Source organism: Mesocricetus auratus, unplaced genomic scaffold (genome assembly GCF_017639785.1).
Source record: "Mesocricetus auratus isolate SY011 unplaced genomic scaffold, BCM_Maur_2.0 Super-Scaffold_100010, whole genome shotgun sequence".
Classification (NCBI taxonomy): domain Eukaryota; kingdom Metazoa; phylum Chordata; class Mammalia; order Rodentia; family Cricetidae; genus Mesocricetus; species Mesocricetus auratus.
Genome location: NW_024429194.1, coordinates 85,135,324 through 85,157,737, shown reverse-complemented (window position 1 = coordinate 85,157,737; position 22,414 = coordinate 85,135,324). Strand labels below are relative to the sequence as shown.

Here is a 22,414-nt window from a genome sequence, read left to right as displayed (position 1 = left end):
TGAGACAGTATTAGAGGCAATAATCACAAGAAGTCTGCACTTTGGTTTGCAGGTGCAGGCGGACTTTTACAGCTGCTGTTAGCTTCCCCAAGAGACCCATGTGGCCCCACACCTCAGGAAAGATTATGTCAGGACATAGACAGGGATGGCAGTTACTGTAGCCTTGAGGGAAGAGGCAGTGGAACAGCTGGGAGCTGAGGGTTCTAGAACACCCTCCTTCCCAGGTGGATTGTAGTCACTCACTGGAACTCTTATGTGACTTCTGACCTGGATTCCACTCACCATGTGTGGCCTTTGCTGCTGGACCTGGAACCCTGAAGTGCTTGATTGTCACACTCCTTAACTGTCATCTGCTCCTAGCTCAGGCTCCTCTGGGTCATCTTGTCTACCTCCAGTGGTCTGAAAGTGACATTGTATGATCCCACTGTTTTCTCATCGCTTGGTAATTTACTGAAATTTCAATATTATTGAAAAAAATTTTTTGGTTTTTTTGAGACAGGGTTTCTTTGTGGCTTTGAAGGCTGTCCTAGAACTAGCTCTTGTAGACCAGGCTAGTCTCCAACTCATAGAGATCCACCTGTCTCTGCCTCTCAAGTGCTGGGATTAAAGACATGCATCACCAACGTCCGGCGAAAACCTTTTCAAAAAAAAAAAACCCACTGGATGTTAGTGGTGCATGCCTTTAATCCCAGCACTTGGGAGGCAGAGGCAGGAGGATTTCTGTGAGTTCGAGGCCAGCCTGGTCTTCAAAGAGAGTTCCAGGACAGCCTCCAAAACAATACAGAGAAACTCTGAATCGAAAAACATAGATAGATAGATAGATAGATAGATAGATAGATAGATAGATAGATAGATAGATCAAGGAGAGCAGGGTGTGGCAGCGCACACCTTTAATCCCTTGGGAGGTAGAGGCGGTCAGACTTCTGTGAGTTTGAAGCCAGTCTGGGTTACATAGTGAAACCTGCCTATGAGAGAAGTATTTCTCACCCGGTGGTGGTGGCTCTGGTCTTTAAACTAGGCACTCAGGAGTTTAAAGAGGCACACAGAGGCAGGTAGATCTTTTGAGTTCGAGGTCAGCCTGGTCTACAGAGCGAGTTCCAGGACAGCCAGGGCTGTATTTAAAGATCTTGTCTCTTAAAACCAAAAAAAAAAATCTTTTAAATATTCATGTATGCGACCCAGCCCAGGCCCAACTGCACAGAATAACTGAGAAGCACCTGCGTCTCTCCTTGCATAAACTCTTCAGGGTTCTTTCTGTTGGCTGATCTTAAGTGATTGGCAACACCCAGGGGGCGAGCCTGAGGACTGTTGCTTTCTTTCTCCAGCCAGCCCACTTCCGGAAGACGCTCTGTCTAGCGGCGGGCCGCTCTCGCCGGCTCCCTTCCGCTTCCGGTGTCCTACAGCCATGGCCGCCGCCGTCCCTGCTGCAGGCGCTGGGGAGCCTCTGTCTCCGGACGAATTGCTCCCCAAAGCCGAGGCGGAGAAGGCCGAAGAGGAGCTGGAAGAGGATGATGACGACGAGGTACAGGGGTGTGTGGGGAGCGGGGCGGGAGCAAACCGTCGGGGCGTGGGCGCCGCGAGCCGAGAGGGCGTCTGCTCCGCGCGGCCGGGAAGGGACGGGCCCAGGGCTCGGCGGCTCCGGTGCTGCTGCGGCTTCGCCTACAACCCGCACCTCCTCCACCACAGCTAGATGAGACCCTGTCGGAGAGGCTGTGGGGTCTGACGGAGATGTTCCCTGAAAGGGTCCGGTCTGCCGCCGGAGCCACCTTTGATCTCTCGCTCTTCGTGGCTCAGAAGATGTACAGGTAAGGAACGAATGTAGAGACAGATACCGAGAGTGTGAGTGGAGAACTGGTGCTGTCGAAGGACACCGGGCCTCGGAAGCCACCGACGGGAGCTTGAGTGACCTTGGACTCATCGTATCCCAAATGTGGTTGGTCTTCTGCAGAGGGGAGTTGTCTGGCAGGGTCGTGGGGATTCTTCCATGTTATCTAAGGTTTCCGTACGCGAGGCTTGTAAGGTTGTTACTGCAATCACTCGGTAATCACGGCTCCTCTTGCCTCTGCTAGGAGTGTTTTGCTAGGAATGGATAGGGTACACTTTGAGAAACATCGAGGGAGGCATACTGGCAGTTCTGTCACCGGTTCGGGAGTGGCTAGGTTGCCCGCTTTTCTTTGCACGTCACCGCACACACTCTCCCTCTGCAGATTTTCCAGGGCAGCTCTGTGGATCGGGACCACTTCCTTTATGATCCTGGTGCTTCCAGTTGTCTTTGAGACGGAAAAGTTGCAAATGGAGCAGCAGCAACAGCTGCAGCAGCGGCAGGTAGGCGCGTGCGGGGCTTTGAGCCAGCGGTGGAGGCCTGTGCTGCAGCTGGCACTCAAGCCTGCGTGGGAGTAGGTCTCTGCACTTTTAGGTGCCTGGCTGCTCCCTTGTATGTGTGACAGATGAGACCTACTGAAACTATACAGTGCCTTAACACTCTTCTTTTTCCTTTTCCAGATACTCTTGGGGCCTAACACAGGGCTGTCAGGAGGAATGCCAGGGGCTCTACCTCCACTTCCTGGGAAGATCTAGATTTCTTTGGTATTTGTCCTGGTGGGAGAACTTTGAAATTCAGTTGTTTGAACTGCTGATTGTTTGGACTTTTTATTTTAAACTTTGGCACACCCATCTGTTTAAATCTGGTGGGAACTGTCTCGTTTCTTATGGAGAGACTCTAGTTGCACCTGTGCCCATTATAGCGTTCTCATGTATTTCCTGTTCTCTATCTGATGCTAGAGTACATGTGGAAGGCTATTCCACGCTATCCTTTTAGTAAATTGGTCCAATCGAAGTTCTCACATGACCCTTGTGGGGAAGAAAAAAAAGAACAAAAATGTCTGGGACATGTAAACAATGTGGAACTGATAAAATCCATTACAGCTGCGGTTACAGGAATCCCTGTGTGTTGGAGAGGAGGGAGGCTGGCTGTGGCTTTAGCCAGATGGGGACTGTGGACAGAGCAAGCTCATTTCCTCTGCACATCTGGCTGTTAAACCTTCGTGTTGTGTAAAGAAGCCAGTGCTCACTTTTTGTATTTAAATATTAAAAGAACTCCAACTGAAAGTGTCATTTTTTTTTTGTGGTGGTATTTTAAACTAGGCCATTTTAGAAAGCCAGAGACACTGCCAACACCTCTTTCAACCATACGACTAAGTTAGTGAAGTTTTCAAGACGGAAAAGGAACATTTATTTTTTAATGTAGTATTATTGCCTGGAATCTAAGTATCAGCTTCAGACTTCCCCATGGAAAGTGAAGGACACGCTCTGGATGTGCAGTTTTTGTTTGTTTGAGACAGGGTTTCTCTGTGGCTTTGGAGGCTGTCCTGGAACTAGCTCTTGTAGACCAGGCTGGTCTCAAACTCACAGAGATCTGCCTGCCTCTGCCTCCTGAGTGCTGGGAATAAAGGCTCACAGTACTTATAAACTGTTTAAAGTGTGTGTACTGCCTTTTAGTCTTGAGAGAGAGAAAGTTTGCAAATAGAGTCTGTTATCCAGTAGAGTGTCTCTATGGTCCAGGCTAGCCTTTAACTCAGTCTTCCTGAGTGCTGAGGGATCATAGGCATACCTGGTAAGACTGACTTTTTTAAATTTTTGAGACAGGCTGTCCCAGAACTCACTCTGTAGACCAGGCTGGCTTGGAGCTCACAGAGCTCCGACTGCCTCTGGCTCCCAAGTGTTGGGATTAAAGATGTGTCACCACCACCCTGACAGACAAAGGTCTTTACATAATCAGTTAGGCAACAAGTAGATTTGTGTTCAGTTTTTCATTTTTAATATTTGGTTAAACAAAATACATCTTTGTAAACAAACCCAGCACAAGGCCAACAAAAAAAAGGGAATAAAGCAAGAAAAAGCCTAGGGCCTTACTGGGCATCAGGGTCAGGATGCCACTTCCTTAAAAGGAATGGAGCTTTTTGCCCTTGGGCATCAACATGGGTCCCCGTTCCTAAGCACCAGAATTGGATATGAACAGAACCAGCCCTGAAATGCTTAAGCGTCTTTGTACATCCCACTGGCTCATGGACTCCACGTGCATGGGACTCCTTTGCAGTGCCATTTGCACAGGCCCAAGCAAATCCGTAGGGAGGAGTCTCCTCTTCCCAAGAAATGGCTTACAACCACCGACAGTGCCAATAGACCCAAGGTCCTGCTTGTGACAATCAGCAGGTCGGCTATAACTTCTGGCTGGTAATGATTGGAATGTCATTGTGCAGGGTCAGAGCTCCCCATGGTGCCAAGCAGATCCAGTGTAGAAAACGGTACAGATGAGGTGGTTGATCATAATGCAGTAGCCACTTGGGGCCTCTGCTACTCAATAAAAATCAGCTTTGTTGGATTGAAGATACATGTGCAGAAAAAGTGCTGGTGTAAACATGCACTCCAGTCACAGTGGGGAGATAGCCCCCGCTTCACCCCAATAAGCTTGTTCAGGATTGACATGCAAGTCCTCAGGCTAGCTCTGCTGCCAAGGGAAGAAACCTGGCCAGTGGGGCAGCTCTCAGACCTGCAGAGACCATGGCTCCCTAAGGGCTGGCCAGGTCACCTGCCCTGAAGGCCAACACAACCACATTGGTGTGTGGTACGGTATTTATTTCCTCTATTTATTTTTCAAAATTACAGAAGACAAATGACCTACAACTACTTGAAGTGGGAAGGAGGCAGCCCTCAATTTGTAAAGGAAACTACACAAGATACCAAACCCAGAGCCTCTAACATGATGCACATGACCAACCTGAGACTCTGCTGCCACAACTCTGGAGCCCAGGATGTTCCTAGCAGTCCTCGTTCTCAAACTAAGGCTCACCTTCATGGCAGTTTCCTCATCCGACTCTGTCCCTAACTGGAATCTGATGGCAATGATGTGTTGCTGATTTTGCTAAAATGGGCCAATTAGGAGTACTGTCCCTCTTCATTGTCTTTTGCCCCAGAGCCTCCTAAGTCACTGTAGTGAAATGGTAGGGACATAATTGGAGTGAAAGGCCACCTGTGACTGTCCTAATGTGGCTTCAGCCACAATTAGGCATCTTTTTCACCATTGTTTTGCTGGAATACTGTGCAAATACATACTTTGGAATATCAGAACTTTTCATTATAAAACTCCACGGCTGCCTAGGATTAAAAAGGAGGTGGCATTATGGATTGCAGAGGGCATGTGGTGCCACTGCTGGGGGCTTGACAGTTTCCTGAGACGCTTATGCTCTGGGTCCTTCGAGCTAGTCACTGGGCTCTGCATGTACTGTGTCCTCAGACCCCCTGGTGCTACAGGTGAGAAAAAGAGGAGGCAACTTCCCTGTGAGCCTTGAGCATCAGTGACAACTACCAGCAGAACCTGTGTCAAGTCCTCATAGAAGGGAACATAAGCAAGCCCCCCACAAGGACCCCTCTTTCAGTTCCCTCTCTGAAATAGAAAAAGGTATTCAATGGCTTGCTCTAAGTGTTGAGAGCTCCTATCTTCTTCCCCCAGGCACAGTGTTTGGTGGCTCTGTGACAGTCCACACACCTGTCCTATTGCACTGGCAGATTTGAGGGGGAAACCCAATGAGATGTTTGGGGAGGTGGCTGGACAGACCCACTGCAGAGGCCACAGCACATCAAAGAGGGCTGGAGGGTTGAGGCACAGAGCGGGCCCAGCAGAACTGTCACACATCCGCCCTCCAGCTCTGATGGGCTTCCACTTCTTCTGGTACCACCAGTAGTAGTTCACAGTTTTTTCCTTGCAAATGGTATTTTAGAAATTTCCTATGAAAGAGGGAACAGCAACAAGAAATGAGACACTAGTGAGTTGCAGATTGCAGTCTTGGGGCTACCCATTCACCAGAATAGAAGCCTCCCCATTTAACACCATGGCAATCCTTTTTGTTTGTTCTGTGACAAGGTTTCTCTGAATAGCCCTGGTTATCCTAAAATTTGCTTTGTAGACCAGGTGACCTCAAACTCAGAGATCCACCTGCCTCTGCCTCCTGAGTGTTAGGACTAAAGGCGTGCACCACCACCCTTTGTCTATCTTAAAACTCCAAGGGTGACTGACTTACACTTTCCATGTTTGGTTACCCCTCCATTCCCGTTATAATTCCAGTCTCAATTTCTTCTCACTCTCAGATATTACTTCCACTAATGTGCTGGTGAATTCTAGAACACAGTGTATTCTAATGGTTACATATTCACTGGTTCTAAGTATCAAACAAAAGCATACCCGAGCCAGGTCAAGGTAAAGAACTTGCAAAGCAGGCCTAACAACCTGAACGAGATCTCAGAACCCAGAGTGAAAGAAGAAAACCCCTGGGAATTGTCCTCTGGCCTCCATACATGCCCAGAGCACATACACCTGAACACATACAATAATAAAAGGAGGCTGGAGAGTTGGCTCATGGCTCAGCAGTTAAGAGTACTGGCTGCTCTTCCAGAGGACTCAGGTTCAATTCCCAGCACCCACATGGCAACTCACAATTGTCTGTGACTCAGATTCCAGGGGATCTGACACTCACACCAATGCACATAAACAATTTTTTAAAATTAAATAAATTTAAAAAAATAAAAGGAAAAAACTTCAGTTATAGGGCTGGGTTGTAGTGGTGGTGTATGCCTTTAATCTCAGCATTCAAGAGGCAAGGGCAGGCAGAAGGCAGATTTCTGAGTTCAAGGTCAGCCTTGTTTGCAGGACAGCTGTGACTACGTAGAGAGACACTGTCTCTAACAAAAACAAAAAACCTTTAGTCACAGAGAAACTTAACGCTATCTGGGCTGAATGTCATTTTCCGCTCTATTTTTTTAAAGATTTATTTTTATTTATTATGTATACAGTTTCTGTCTGCATGTATGCCTGAATGTCAGAAGAGGGCACCAGATCCCATTATAAATATTTGGGAGTCACCATGTGGGTGCTAGGACTTGAACTCAGAACCTCTGGAAGAGCAGCCAGTGTTCTTAACTGCTGAGCCATCTCTCCAGCCCATCTTCCTCTCTTAACTAGCAGTTGTCTAAATGGAGCAGTGACAGTGTTAGCCCCACCAGACCAGAATGCTACAGTCACAGGATGTGAAACCTGTTCATCAAAGGGATGGAATCCTAATTGAGTCTTCAATCTAAGACCCTATGTATGATTCCAAAAAGGGAGGACAAGGATCCAAGGATACAGGAATTTCATTTCCTTTGTCAAATAATCAGATGAGCTTGACTTCCCCAGCACACCAAGCTAAAAGCCCGACAGCTCAGCCTTTGGGGGTTCACCTGAGCTCACTCTCGCCTCCAATCCACTCCGGCATCTTGAGTTTGGAGTCAAGGTTGTAGTAGGCCCCTCCCACCTCACGAACGCAGATCCAGTGCTGCCTTTTGAGAGGCAGCTTGAGGGGACCCCAGCACAGGCTGGAGGGCAGGTTCATGATGAAGCCCATGACATTAGTGAGAGCGATGACACCCACATCCCTGCAGGAGAGAGAAGGTGTCAGGCTCTGGGCAGCCACTCTTCCAGGGTTGCCCCCATTCACTTGGGGTTGGCATCAAGTTTGGTTCTCTACCTGCGCTTGTCCCACCAAACAGCTTCATAGCCTTTGGTCTGAAGTGCTGCCATGATGACATTCACATCATAGTTCCCATTTCCCAGCATGCTCTTCTTGTGGGGTGTCACCATAGTATTTGGAGACAACCTATAAATGTAAAAGGAAAAGCTTAGGCTTGCTCATCTGTCTAGCCTTCCCAGCCTTGTACCACCAGAAAAGCATTTTGCAGCACTGCCCTAGAAGCTGGTTCCCTCAGCAGAATTGTCTCACAAGTTTCTACCTAAGCATTGCATGCCTAGCTCCTGCTAACCTAGACATTGCCTCTCCCAGTGTAAAACAATTCAGGAAGGTTGAGACCTAGCTGGCCTTTTGGGAGGAGTGTTACAAGAAAGGAATGACCCCAAGAAATGATCCATCAGCTGGGTGGTGGGGACACAAGCCTTTAATCCCAGCACTCGGGAGGCAGGGACAGATGCATTTCTTTGAGTCTGAGGCCAGCCTGGTGTACAGAGTTCCAGAACAGCAAGGGCTACACAGAGAAACCATGTCTTGAAAAACAAAAACAAACAAAAAAGAAATGTTCCACGGAAGTGTTGGTCTCCTTTATGAATTCCTGTCACCACGGCCTTCCTACTGCTGCTATTTCTGATTTGATACAAACTTTTAACAAACACTGACAGGTGCAGTAGTGGCAGTGCATATCTTTAATTCTGGCACTGAGGAGGCAGAGGCAGGCAGGTTTCTATGAGTTCAAGTCCAGTCTCATCTATCTAGTGAGTTGTAGGCCATTTGGAACCACATTGTGAGACCTTCACTGTAAAGTTAAAAACAAAAACAAAAAACTGCTGATGTGATGTTTTAAATGGCACAGGCAGCAACTGTTACTCCTGCTTTTTGGAATTTAAATGCTCTATTTAAGATTTGTATTTCAGGGCTGCAGAGATGGCTCAGAGGTTAAGAGCAAGAGCACAGCTGGGCAGTGGTGGCGCAACGCCTTTAATCCCAGCACTCGGGAGGCAGAGGCAGGCGGATCTCTGTGAGTTTGAGGCCAGGCTGGACCGACAGCCTCCAAAACAATACAGAGAAACCCTGTCTCGTAAAACCAAAAAAAAAAAAAAAAAAAGAGCAAGAGCACAGGCTGCTCTTCCAGAGGTCCTGCCTGAGTTCAATTCCCAGCAACCACATGGTGGTTTATAACCATCTATAATGAGATCTGGTGCCCTCTTCTGCTGTTAAGGAATAAATGCAGGCAAAAGGGTGTATACATAATAAATCTTTAAAAAAAAAGACTTGTACTTTAGTAATCATTAAATATTCAAAGGTGTGTGTAGTAGTTGAGACAGGCAGCATAAATGCATGAACTAGAGCCAAGTGAAATACAATAAAAACTAACAAGGTCTATATTAAACTACAGTGTGCTGCGTGCATGTATGTCTATACAAAAAAACAAACAAAAAAGCAAAATAGGCATATTTCTGAGTCTGAGGACAGCCAAATCTATAGATTGAGTTCCAGGACAGAGAAGCCCTGTCTTGGAAACAAACAAAAAACCTTAAACCAGACAAAGAAAACTCAATTGCGGCTCTGGTGGTCCACCCAGATTTTAAACTAAGGTCTCCATACTAGCTCAGGCTGGCCCTGAGGTCAGGATCCTCTTGCCAGGATTATAGGTTTGCACCACCCCACCTATCTCAAGCCTTTTTTTAAGCTTCTGCAATTCCATTTCTAGCCGAGGCCTGTACTGAAAGCATTTTCAATCCTATTACTTTGTTTTCACAGTCTGGACAAACCAGGAGACGGGAGCTCAACATATTTTTTGTTGCTGCTGTTTTGGCACAGTCTCTACATAGCCCTGGCTGTCCAGTAACTCTCAGAAATCTGCTTGCCTCTGCCTCCCAAGTGTGGAATTAAAGGTGTGTCACATGATAATGGGTCAATATATCTCTAACATCCCTGTAAAAGGGAGAGGGAAATGTGACAGTTTCCTCAGGAAGGGAGATATCCAGAGGCTGCCACGGTGTCATTTCCAGGAGAATATATCTACTTTGGGAAAAAAAAAATATCAATTCTAAGATGTTAAGAAATCTTGCTTAAAACCAACAAAAACTTCAAACAGCACCTGTACTGATTTGGGTGGGTGTTAGCAAGTGCTGAAGCCTTATTCATGCCAAGCAAGCACTCTGCCAACTGAACTATATCATGAGCCCCATTTTTCAAAGATAAACATGCCCTTGGCTTTGTTAAAAGTTATCCAATCCCAGGGGATGGTAATGTACACGTGTAATCCCAACAACCAGAAGTCTTAGGCAGGACTCCTGAGAGTTCCAGGCTAGCCTGAACTAGTGTGAGATGCTGTCTCAAAAATCAAAAGGGGGCCGGGTAGTGATGGCACATGCCTTTAATCCCAGCACTTGGGAGGCGGAAGCAGGATCTCTACAGAGCCAGTTCCGGGACAATCAGAACTACACAGAGAAACCCTGTTTCGAACCCTCTAATCATCCCAAATAAGTCTCATGTAGCCTAGGCTAGCTTCAAAGTCACTATGTAGCCAATGATAACTTCAAACTCCTGATCCTCCTGCTTCCGACTCCTAGTGCTGGGAATGCTAGGCTTGTGACTTTAACTGACTAACCCATGCACACTAACAGCTCAAGAACTAAGCTCAAACCTGGGTCCAAGGGATTCCAGTCTTGTTGCTTACAACGGAGACCAAGACTCAGGATGGGATGGGAAGTGGTATCAGGTTGCTAAGCAGAAAGGGCTGCTGAGTCCTGAGTCCTGAGGCTGAAACATGTAGGACTAGGGCAAAGGCTTTCTCCTGGCAGTGGGAGAAGGCAGTAGAGAGGCCAAGCTTGGGGGAAGCAGATCCTTTCCCTCTACCCTCTCTTCAGGAGCCTATTGTGTGGCTTCAATCTTTCCTGGAGAGTTCTGACCAATACAAGGAAGAGGACACCACCAGAGATAAGACTAAGACTTGGGCCAGGATTGGTGGTGCATGCCTTTAATCCCAGCACTCAGGCAGAGGCAGGCGGATCTATGTGAATTCGAGGCCATCCTGGTCTACAGAGCGAGTTCCAGGACAGCCTCCAAAACAATACAGAGAAACCCTGTCTCGTAAAAAAAAACAAAAAAAAAGACTAAGACTTGGACCTCCTATTGGTTACTTCCCTGCAGGTTCCCGCCCAAGGCAGTGTTTTCCTGAGTCTCCCAATTCAATGCTCATAATTGGGCGCTCTGAGAGGCACCTAATATTTCAATACAGTAACAAGAGAATGAACCAGCAAGTAAAGCGGCTTCTATAGGGACTCCACGAGTCCCTAGCATACAGTCTTTATCCTGAGTTTACAGAAGAAGGTTATACTTTGTGCTTCAGGGCGCAACACCAACGACTACACAGACATCTGTCCTGAAGGCTTCATCAGGACTGCTGTTCCAACATCTCTCGTCCTGCTCTCAGCTCTTTAAACACCTTGCTAAGGTTCAGACCCTCTCCTGCCTATTCCCACTCTTTCTTTACTGCACACTGAGCTTATGAAAGACTCCCAACTCATCTCCTTCCTACAGTTCAGCGCACAATTTCTGCCACACTAACCAAGGCATCCTGTCAGCCCCTTCTCCAGGACTGCCAACTCCAGGTCCTACCCTATTCAACACTGCTGTCCTCTCCAGGGAACTTGGTATACTTCAGACACCAAAACTATGTGACCTGTAGTGGTCTATCCTACTTCTGCTACAAGCCAAACCCCACAGCTTCTTCAGGCTCAACTTCAGGTCACCACAGAATCCTTCCTGACTCTGAAAATGGAGGGAGACCCAGAGGACCCCATAATTCAAATCTATCCAAACACCATCAATTTATCGAAGAATTCACTTGACATGCATTCAAACAGTGAGTCCCTGAAATTTTTTAAGGCCATCTCTCAGCCAGGCATTGCATCTAATGAACACATCAAACTGGTCAATGTAGGGATCAATATCTAGCACTTGGGAGGTGGAGGTGGAGGGCCAAGGATCAGAAGCTCAGCGTCATCTTCCTACATATAACAAGTTCCAGACCAGTCTGGGCTACATGAGATCTCCTTTCAAAGACAAATCCAAACTCATCAATATGGGAAATGCTAACAATCTCCATTCCATTCTATAGGGCTGGTCATTTGAAGAGGGACTGACTACCCCTAATTCTCCCCCTGTCCTCCCAAAGTCCTTTCTTTTACTCTTAAGGATAACTGATGACTGCCTACTGGGTTAGCTCCTTCATGGGTTTTATCATTTAATCCTACAATCTTTACTGTAAATAAGGAAGCTGAGGTGCAAAGGCTGCAGCCACTTGCACAGTCACACACAGCTGCCAGGTAGGGGCACAGCGAGGCTCTAGCTCTAAGAAGACACTGAACTGCCCATGGTCACTTCCCCACTATGGCAGCACTCCACCAGAGCCTCCTGGGTAGTGTCTGCTGCCCAGGATGGTCTTGCTGGTCTCTACAGAAACCCTGGGGCTTGCAGCAAGCCTCTGGTGCTTGCTACTCCAGCAAACTTGGGGGAGATTTGAAAAGCTGAGGGTGAGTTCCAGCCCAGGTCACCACTAATGCCTCAGTCCCCACCAAAGTCACTACTATGCCTGATATGGTGGTGATTTTGGATTTTAACAAAGAGGGAAGGAAAGAGAAACTTCATCAACTTTTTCCTCCCTTAATTCTTTCTTTTATCAGAGTTTCTTGGTATATTTCTAAATAAAACACAGCTCATAGGAGTAGGTACGTGTCAGGTATTCCCATCACGGACCTTAGCCAGGCAGTGGTGGCACATGCCCTTAATCCTAGCACCCAGGAGGCAGAGGCAGACAGATCTCTGGTCTATAGAGTGAGTTCCATGACAGTCAGGCTATACAGAAAAACCTGGTCTCAGAAACCAAAACAAACAAACCAAAATAAACAAAAGCCCTCAACACTCTTCTTAGGTTTCTCACCTTCTCAGACTTTTAAATGTGACTCCTTCCATCTCTCATGATTGAATGAATGGTGGAGAAACCAGAGTGCTTTCTCTTTGTGACCATTCATCAACATGCCCAACCTCGGGTTCCTCCTTTCATTAGTATGTTCCCCTGTCACCAGGCTAGTTTCTGTCTAATCAGAATTTAGTAACTATTCTATTCAGGAGGGGAGTGCACAGCTAGCTGCAAAAGCACCGATCTGTTTACTGAAATAATAGGAAAGGGCCCGATAAAATGTTTCAGGCCCAAGCATTTCCAAAGTAGCCTAGCCAAAAAAAAAAAAAAAAAAAAAGTAGCACTTAGCTACTACATGGGCTGGAGAGACCCAGGTTTGGTTCCAAGTACACACATGACTGATGACTACCATCTGTAACTCCAGTTCCTGAGAATCCAACACATGTATGTGGTGCAAAGACATTCATACAGGCATGTAGCACCAACAATAAAAACCCAGAGACAGATACTGGGGTTAATGCTAAAGATCAAAGAAACAAAATGGCCAATCACTCCAGAGTTCTCACCTCTACCATGCTCAGACCAAAGAGGAGATCCACCAAACCTCAGACTGCTCCCCACTGCACTGCTCCTCAGACTCCCTGAACTTCTGCCTCCTCCTGGCACTGGGATTAAAGGTGTGGGATATCAAATGTTGGATAACCTTAGTGTGAGCTCTGTTTCTCTTTTAGACTGGATCAAATTCATGTAGCCCAGGGTGGACTTGAATTAACAGAGATCCATCTGCCTTTCTCCCAAGTGCTGGGATTAAGGTGTGTACCACCAATGCCTGGCCTCTATGGCTGTGGCTAGCTTTGCACTCTTACCTTTAGGAAAGCTTTGTTAGATCTTAAACAAAATATCACCACACAGGCCAAAAAAAAAAAAAAAGCCCTCTTACACATAAAACACAGTAAATAAAATAAACAGTTACTGCAAGCGATGTGTACAGCGGCAGAACACTTGCCAAGCACACACAAGGTCACGAATTCAAAAAAGATTAAAAGCTATTCTATGAGTTCACCTCTAAGCCCTTTTTTTTTCAAAGCACATACATACATACATGCATACACACACATACATGGTGAAATATACACGGATGACAGGTGCTTACTGTCTGAGGTGTCTTCTCCAGGATCAAGCTTCAGTTACAACTGACCCCTTCCCTTGCTTTAGCTCCGTTCTAAATTCTTACTCATGTCTCTTCCTAGCATGAGTCATCTCCTCTCCACAACTCCATTAAAACTCCACCCTGCTTTTGTATTTCTCCTCCTTTAATTGGCTAAAACTCAACTGTTACGATGAACTTCCTCCCAGAAAATAGCTCTTATCAACATTTTCCTCCCATTTCTACCACTCATGAGCCACATTTTTAAATCAGCAAGGATTAACCTTGTCAGCTTTCTTCTCTTTGAATACCAGTTTCTTTCCTTTTCCTTATGGTTTTGTGTTTTTGTGTGTGCATACACACACACACACACACACACACACACACACCTGCACATTGGTGTTTTGCCTGCATGCATGTTTGTGTGAGGGTGCCAGATCCATGGAACTGGAGTTACAGACATTGTGAGCTGCCATGTGGGTGCTGGGAATTGAACTCAGGTTCTCTGGAAGAGTAGCCAGTGAGTGCTTTTAACTGCTGAGTCATCTCTGATTGCCATGGTCTTCTAAAGAGACCATCTATTCATTTCTAAACTGCTCCAGTGTCCATGGCTCTCTCTGCACCTCAGTCTCTGAGACCTGTCCCACAAACAGCCCTGAGGAGCCCTGCTCAACTTGTTTTCTCTACAAAGCCTCCCAGTACCTGGCACACTGCAAGTAGCTAGTCTTCTCTCTCTCACCTCTTTTTCCTTTCTTCTGGATTCCTTCCATACATTTATGCACGCGCGCGCGTGTGCATGTCCCTACTTATCCATACAGCTAAAAATGCTCTATAATGTAACTCCTTTTCTGGAATTCTTAGGTCAGCCTGTACTGTGCTGATTGGGAACAGAGAAACAACACAATTTGAAAGGAACAGGGCCCTGGTCCCTGTGGGTGCTCAGCAGATTCTCAGCATCTTTCACTCAGGGAGAACTCATCTGAAAGACGCCCACTGTTACCCACAAACACTTGATGATGGGGCCCAGACCCAAGTCCAGCCCACTCCCTAGCTGGAAAGGCAGCTACTGAAGTTCCTGCTCTCTGACAAGCTTTTCCTATCTGCAGCAAGCAGCCAGGAAGCAGGCCCTGGAGCTATAGAGCCTGGGCCCAAACCTGGCCATTAGCAACTACAAACTCCCTGTACTGATTTCTTCTTCTGGAATAATGACAAACAACAGAGCCTACCTCCTAAGCTGAGTCTGAGGACTCAGCTGCCTGAACAAAGGTGGCTCTCAGAATGGCACAGTGACGATTTGTAAGTGGTCTCAAGATAAGTTTAACTCCTCTGTCAGTCCAGGAGCCAAACTCACAGAGGTCAAAATCTGTCAACCTGAGTACGACTAACTACGTAATACTACTAACAGTAGATAACCTGTCTTCTGGAATAATGACAAACAACAGAGCCTACCTCCTAAGCTGAGTCTGAGGACTCAGCTGCCTGAACAAAGGTGGCTCTCAGAATGGCACAGTGACGATTTGTAAGTGGTCTCAAGATAAGTTTAACTCCTCTGTCAGTCCAGGAGCCAAACTCACAGAGGTCAAAATCTGTCAACCTGAGTACGACTAACTACGTAATACTACTAACAGTAGATAACCTGACATTTGTTCACTGGTGGGTAAAACTAGACATCTCCATAACCTTGTCCTGCTTCCCCGGATCATTGCTGAGGTTGCTCTGAGGTCAGTGTGCCCTACAAAGTACCAAGCATACTCAGGTACTCACGGTGAGCCATTTCCTTCTCCCTGGCTATAGATTAAGAAACAATTCAGAACTGCCCAGAAGAAACATGAACAGCTGCCCAAAAGGAAGCAGTCAGATGCCTGGGTTCTCCTTTCTGTCACATGACTGGATGGTTGAAGACATTTTCCTGTATGTGCAGAGAGTGCCCATGAAGCAAATGACACATGCCCTGCGCTAAGGCAAAGGTATGACTCTGACCTTTATTGGTGCTGAGAAAGAATTACTCTCATTGTAGTTGTGTAGGAGCATTCAAGTTGGAGCTCTTTCCAGAGACCTATGGTTCCTTCAGGATAAGTGGTCCACACCTAAGCTTCAAAAATCACCCCAAACAAAACAGGCTGATTCCAGCCGTAATCCCTGTGCAGCAGATTTTTTCGTCTCCAAATGAGGATTATTAAAAAGGTCCTCTGGAGCTTTAAAGTGTTCTTGAGCTTTCTCTGCCTGAGATCTGGGTATACCAAGCCTTTTCCAGCTGGAGGGATAAGACAGGCTCACGGTCAAGGCTGCTACAGACTGCAGGCCTGCTGCTCGCTCGGTCCAGCAGATGCTACAAAACTCTCAAGGCCGTTGGTAAAAGACTTCTCAAAAGTCAAAGTAACAGGCATGGAGCTGAACTCTGACCACTTGTGGAGTGGTGTGTGTTCTAAGGGGTCCAAAGGCAATCGGTTTCTCCTTCGGGGACACAGTGTTCGGGGCTGCACTAGGCCCTTCTGCATAGTGTGCACACTCCATCTCTCAATTTCTCACCAGCCCCGAGAAGGACACCACACTGCAGGAGGAGGAGGTATCTGGAGTCGGCTCCTCTCACAGCTCTGCTGTTTAGAAGCTGCTTTGGACAGACCACTCTGTCCATTTCTCTACCAGTAAAACAACGAACGGTGAGGAGCAGCATACAAAATAATGTATAAAGAGCACCTTAGCCAACACACGGCCTCAGAAAAGCTAAGCACTGTGGGTGCACTTTTCTTGTGGTGCCCATCATGTCCCACCTTTGGTGACATGTGGGTGAATCTTGTCTCCCTTCTAGACTGCAAATACCTTGGTGACAGGGTCTGGAAGGGAGGCATTATGGCAGTGACCACCAGCAGAGATACAAACCTGAACTCAACCCTGAATCCATGGCTCTCCGGGCTATTTGGAGGAAATTAAGGAGCTCTGCAGAGCTCTGTCTTCACCACAAAATGAGAGTAACACACGCAACATGGAGTCCCCTGTCGGACCAGATCCGTGGTAACAGCACTGCTGAGGCTACCCCACAACACCAGAGGGGGTGGTTATCTCCCGTTCCTGTGCTCCCTAGAGTGGCAGACAGCATCTAACCCCAAACCTACAGGTCTGCAGGCTTCTGTCCCCGAGGCATCGCACCACCCACACAAATTCAGAAATACCAAGCGGGAATCGCGATGCCAAGCAAGGGAGCCTTACCTCTGGAAAATCTCCTGTAGCGTTTCCCGCGTGAAGGCGTTGCTGTCCTGGAAGACATTGTTGAGGGCGTGAAGGGCACACAGCTCCCTGCGCTGCTTCTCATGGTAGATTTGTGGGGGTGCTGCCTGGGGAAGTTCCAAGGATTCAGACTTGGCCTTGTCTCCTTTCCATGGCATGCAACTCATGGTTTTCGATTTCGGTTCCTGACAGAGCTGATAAACACCCCACTCCTTCCCTGATTCAGAAGGTCTAGGCTTCTCTGTTTTCAGATTCCTGAGGGTTCACCTTATTCTCTGGTGTCCATGATTTATGCTTTGTCACTGGGAGAAAAGGTTGGAATCAAAAGAGACAAAAAAAAAATCCACCTCTTCTGTCTTCTGGATAGAAAAAAAAAACTTTTGAATTAGTTTATTTAGCCACCACTTTCAAAGTGCAGAATTTAAAAAAGAACATATAAAACCTAAGATCTCCCCCTTTCACTCCTCTTCTACCCCCTTTGGGGGGGGTTGGGAAAAAAACAAAACACGTTTTCCTGGCTGTGTTTTCCTCTCTGCAGATGCCAAGTAGGCCTCAATGCAGGAGGGCAAAGCCGAATGGGTCACATCGCTCCTTTTCTTCCATTTCGTCCGAATCTCAACGCCACAGACTCCGAAGACTCGGCTGGCTGATGGAAGAAAACACCCGATGCCAACAGCTAGCGAGGGCCGGCGGGCGTGCGGTCGCGGGCCGCCCGGGGGCTTCGGGGGCAGTTTTCCATGCCCGCCGGGAGGCTGGCGGACTCGGCCCAGCGCAGGGGACGCTTCGCCTGTGTGCGGGCGGAGCCGCGGGAGGGCCGGGGAACCGGAGCGGCGGGCGGGGCGCCGCCGCAGGGAGGTCCCGCCTGGCCCGCGAGGGTGCGGCCGGACGCCTGCCTCGCCCCACGTAGCCCTGGCCCACCCGGCTGGCCGTCCCTGCCGCGACCCCCTGTCACGTGAGGCGCCCTTCGGCGCCCTCCGGTTGCCAGCCCCACGGGGACCGTTCGTCGCCCCTTCGCCTTCGCCGGGAGCTCTCTGGTCACCACCTGGGCCGCGCGCGGGCGAGCCGGAGGCAGATCGGCCGGGCACGCGCACCTGAGCCCGACGTCAGCGGCGCTCGCCCGGCGCGCGCCCCGGACACGCCCCCGCGCTGACCCCGCCCGCCAACCTCGCGTCACCCCTGACGTCCGTGTGAAGCCTGCGCCGGCTGCAGGGGGATGTCCCCGGGCTTGCGGTGCGGGGCGCGGGCCCGCTGGACTGCGGTAGCCTCTCTGCAGCTCCGCCCCGGCGCCGACTCCCGCCTGGACGCCGCAGGACCCTCCTGCGGGAGGAGTCCTTTCTTTCTTGAGCCTGGGTAGCGGCTGCTGCCCTGGCCCACTTATGTTCACCGGCTTTCCAAGCACTTTACCAACGCGGTCGGGCATAATTTTGGTTGGTGGACCCGACCGCCTCCGGTTTTCTTTGAGCGCTGAGGGCAGGAGCCTCGCCGGGAGTCATATTTCAAATGGAAACGAGCGTTCTATTTCAGATCCTTAGTGTCATATTCACGTCCACTCCACACAAACCGCTGCTCTTTTGCTCTGCAACCTCCTCTTGGTGGCTGTCACTAGGCCTTCCCTTCTGTGTTTTCTTTTTTCCTGTGTGTGTGTGTGTGTGTGTGTGTCCGTCCGTACTAGCTCAGCTAGCCTCGAACTCATTAAATAACCAAGAGTGACAAGTTTGTGCAGTGCCTGGTACTCTACCAACGAGGGCTTCCTATTTTCTGAGTTTAGCTGAGTACATTGTGTAAAAAGGCAGACTATTTGAAGTTTCCCATAGATTAAAATTGTCATTGTCTCTAGCTCCCTTAATTTTGGATTTCTGTTTGGAAAACAACAGAGTTGCACTCTCAGATCGGTGGTTTCCCCACTCAAGTTCCAATGCACATTGTTGTGCAACACCTCTGAGTGATGACCACGTGGTGGGGAGTCCTCTGCCTCTCCCCAGACTACTTAACGGTTTTTGTGATCTGTGGACCACCAAACAATCACAGTGTACTTACATAGGATTTAGCTCCTAGGGACTTGCAGTGCAGCCAGCATTTTTATAAAGGCTTTGCATATTTAATTGACTCATTTACTGACAAGTGTCACATTAGGCTTTTCTCTTTTCTAGGGAGAAAACTGAAGCACAAAGAGGTGGATAAATTGTTTGAAATCACTGTGTCTGTAGCGAATTAAGGGTTTGAACTTGGTCTAAACTATTTTCAGAAAAAGAATCTAAAATGACACTTTTTACAGTTATTCCCCCTTTCAATTAAAAAAGCAAGTGCTCCATATATCCATTCTGGCCAAAACCTATAGTGAGAAGGACATTTTTTTTTTCTCCAGTCAGGAACCAATGTATTCTGAAACTGGACTCTTCCTTCTTCATAAGATGCTAAATATCAACCGAAGCAATAGAGTTAACACGACTGGGACCTCAGCTCCCACCCTCAGACAAGCAGTGATCAAACACCAACTGAATTCTGAACACCTGGAAATACTGTCAGAACCCACAAACAAAGGGCCATGGTCTACAAGGCTGCCTCTCGCTTCAGGTGCCACTCAGGAGTCTGAACCTCTGGGATTTCTGGTCCACCTGCTCTATAAACATTCTCCCGGCCCTTCCATGATCTAACTCAATCTGCTACAATAATCCTCTTAACCTAGGGATGCACTATATTTATTAATTTATTACAAAGGATAGCATGAAGTGTACAGAGAAACAGTCAAATGATAGAGACATACAGTAGAGTATGTGGGAAAGGGGCTTCCAGGCCCATTCTGGGTGAGACATCCTCAGAAACCTTCTTAGGGCTTGGGAGTTGCTTCAGTGAATTAATTGACTGCACCAGATGAGGATCTGAGTTTGGCTCTCCAGCACCCACATAAAAAGCCAGGCACAGTCCCTTGTAATCTCGGGTGAAGCATGAAAGCCCTTAGGTTTCATGGGCAGCTAGTCTAGTCAAATCAGTAAGACGAGAGACTTGTTCTCAAAAATAAGATAGAGGGGCCTGGAGAGATTGTACAGCAGTTAAGTTCTCAGCACCCACATGGCCCTCACAGCCATCTGTAACTCCAGGTCCGGGGGATCTGATACCCTCTTTCAACATCTGTGGGCCCCAGGCATGCACACGGTGCACATACATAAACAGGCAAAGCAGTTATATTCATAAAATAAAAATAAATCCATCTGCTTCTGTCTTTTTCTCTCTTTCTCTCTTCTCTTTCCTTCCCTACTCCCTTACCTTCCTCCAATATACTTTATACATAAAATAAATAAATAATAAATCTTTTTAAGCGTAGCATTATGTCTTTAAGGCTAGTACTTGGGAAACAGAGGCAGATGGATCTCTGTGAGCTTGAGGATGCACATGATGGAGATTGGGCTGGCAAGATGGCTCTTCTTTTTTTGTTTGTTTGTTTTGTTTTGTTTTTCGGGACATGGTTTCTCTGTGGCTTTGGAGGCTGTCCTGGAACTCACTTTGTAGACCAGGCTGGCCTCGAACTCACAGAGATCCGCCTGCCTCTGCCTCCCGAGTGCTGGGATTAAAGGTGTGGGCCACCAACGCCCGGCTAAGATGGCTCTTCTAGTAAAGGTGTTTGTTGTGAAAGTGGGAAGGCCTGTGTCTGATCACCAGAACCTATGTAAAGATGGAAGGAGGGCACCAACTCCACAAAACTGTCTTCAAAGTGTCATATGTGTGCATGGTATACGTGCCCACTGTACATCACACACACAATAGTGAATTTTTTTTAACGAAGAGTTAAGGAAACACCCAGCATCAACTTCTGGCTTCCACACATGTGCATATATGAACAACACACACAAACCTTCATGTATCCAGTTCTCTGGAACCCAGGTTAGACTTTGTCCTTGGAAGGAAGGTTGTTATTTTTATTTTATTTTAAAGTTAGACTTTGTCCTTGAAAGGAAGGTTGTTATTTTTATTTTATTTTTGTGTAGGGGTGTTATATCTGCACGTATGTTTGTGTGATAAGGGAATGCCTAGTGCCCTAGCATGCCGCAATTGGAGTTATAGATGATTGTGAGCAACCCTGTGAGTACTGGGAATCAAACACTTGCCCTCTGGAAATGGTCCACATCTCTCTAGCCCCCTGTCTCAGTTAGGGTTTCTATTGCTGTAAAGAGACACTACAACCATGACTGCTCTTTTTTTATCGTAATCTTTTTTATAATTTGTTTGTATATCATGTACACTGGTGTTTTGCCTGCATATATGCCTGTGTGAAGGTCTCAGATCCCCTGAACAGGAGTTATAGACAGTTGTAAGCTGTCTTATGAGTGCTGGGGATTGAACCCAGATCCTCGGGAAGATCACCCAGTACTCTGAACCACTGAGCCATCTCTCCAGCCCCGTGGCAACACTTATAAACGAAAACATTTAATTGGGGGTGGCTTGCTTACAGTTTCAGAGGTTCAGTCCATTATCGTCATGCCGGGGAGAACGGCAGCAGCAGGCAGGTTCAGTGCTGGAGGAGTAGCTGAGAGCCTTACATCTTGCCGGCAACAGCAGTCACCTGAGACACTGTGCCACCCCTACAGTGACACACTTCCTCTAACAAGGCCATACCCACTCCAACAAAGCCACACCTCCTAATAGTGCCACTCCTTATGAGATTATGGGGGTCAATTACATTCAAATTGCTACACCTTCTTTTCAAGGATTTTATGGAAGTTTCGTTACATAGGTATCATGGATGAAATCATTAGCCATGGGTGATCAGCTTAAGCTTCAGTCTTTTCTTTTGCCAAAGAGTGGTTCATAGGGTCAAATTCTCTTTTTGAATCTCATTTTAATCTGTCTGTGAAAACTCTCTGCCCAGGTGACTTGCTGGTATGCAAAAAGAAAATGTCACTCTGGAGATTCCAATTGTTTCAAGATCTGTCTAACAGGAGACCGATTAAGACCTAATACACCTTTCATATTGTACAATCTGTTAATGAAGAAAAAAATGTCTTGTTACTTGGATTTTCTAACAAATCAAAATTTTATTTATTTTGGTTTTTAGAGGCAGGGTTTCTCTTGTAGCCTTGGCTGTCCTGGAACTTTGTAGACCAGGCTGTCCTCGAACTCACAGAGATCCTCCTGTGTACTACCACTGCAGGACAAAGTTTTAATATTTTTAACTACATCAAATAAAAAGTATGTAGGTTGAGTAATGAGTAATGAGTAGTTTATCCAGGAAAGGGGGAGGCATCAAAATAACTTATCAGGCAGGAGATGTAGTTCAGTTAGTGGAGTGCTTGCCTACTGAGCTCTGGGGTTCTGCCGTGCCCGCTGGGCAGCCTGTATCAAAGAATGTGCAGAGAGTGTCGGGATTGATGACACAGAGACCAGTCAACAATGTAAAGAAAACTTGAAGCAGGCCCCAAAAAGGCTCAAGAAAACTTCCCAAGAAAGGCTTCCCTCCAGAAAGGCTTCTGCTCTCTGCCTTACCCCTGGCTGGTTCTGCTCTGACACCAGAAACTGATTTGGGTGTGTCAGAAGAGGCGGTTTAGTCTGTGGAAAAGGTCT

At 47.3% G+C, this 22,414-nt stretch overlaps 2 protein-coding genes across 2 annotated transcripts; one reads left to right on the top strand and one right to left on the bottom strand.

Annotated features, from left to right (window-relative positions):
• Positions 1–342: 342 nt before the first annotated feature.
• Tomm22 (translocase of outer mitochondrial membrane 22) lies at positions 343–3,108 on the top strand. Its single transcript, XM_005066987.4, has 5 exons — positions 343–442; positions 1,326–1,522; positions 1,687–1,805; positions 2,208–2,325; positions 2,503–3,108. Exons 2-5 carry the CDS (start codon positions 1,406–1,408, stop codon positions 2,575–2,577), a joined length of 429 nt encoding a protein of 142 aa, XP_005067044.1. The 5' UTR covers positions 343–442; positions 1,326–1,405; the 3' UTR covers positions 2,578–3,108.
• A 686-nt stretch (positions 3,109–3,794) lies between these two features.
• On the bottom strand, positions 3,795–17,025 carry Josd1 (Josephin domain containing 1). Its single transcript, XM_005066988.4, has 4 exons — positions 16,841–17,025; positions 7,560–7,688; positions 7,273–7,467; positions 3,795–5,784 (listed from the first exon to the last, which is right to left on the bottom strand). The coding sequence occupies exons 1-4, from the start codon at positions 17,023–17,025 to the stop codon at positions 5,685–5,687; spliced, it is 609 nt and encodes a 202-aa protein (XP_005067045.1). The 3' UTR covers positions 3,795–5,684.
• Positions 17,026–22,414: the final 5,389 nt, after the last annotated feature.

Bases quoted from the DNA above. Each gene is read 5' to 3' on its own strand.
- Tomm22 (XM_005066987.4), top strand. From the start codon at position 1,406: ATGGCCGCCGCCGTCCCTGCTGCAGGCGCTGGGGAGCCTCTGTCTCCG. The intron at 1,806-2,207 runs GTAAGGAACGAA...CTCCCTCTGCAG, and splicing joins GTGGCTCAGAAGATGTACAG to ATTTTCCAGGGCAGCTCTGT. The intron at 2,326-2,502 runs GTAGGCGCGTGC...TTCCTTTTCCAG, and splicing joins AACAGCTGCAGCAGCGGCAG to ATACTCTTGGGGCCTAACAC.
- Josd1 (XM_005066988.4), bottom strand. From the start codon at position 17,025: ATGAGTTGCATGCCATGGAAAGGAGACAAGGCCAAGTCTGAATCCTTG. The intron at 7,689-16,840 runs GTAAGGCTCCCT...TTACATTTATAG, and splicing joins CTACAGGAGATTTTCCAGAG to GTTGTCTCCAAATACTATGG. The intron at 5,785-7,272 runs GTGAACCCCCAA...CCTCTTTCATAG, and splicing joins GGAGGCGAGAGTGAGCTCAG to GAAATTTCTAAAATACCATT.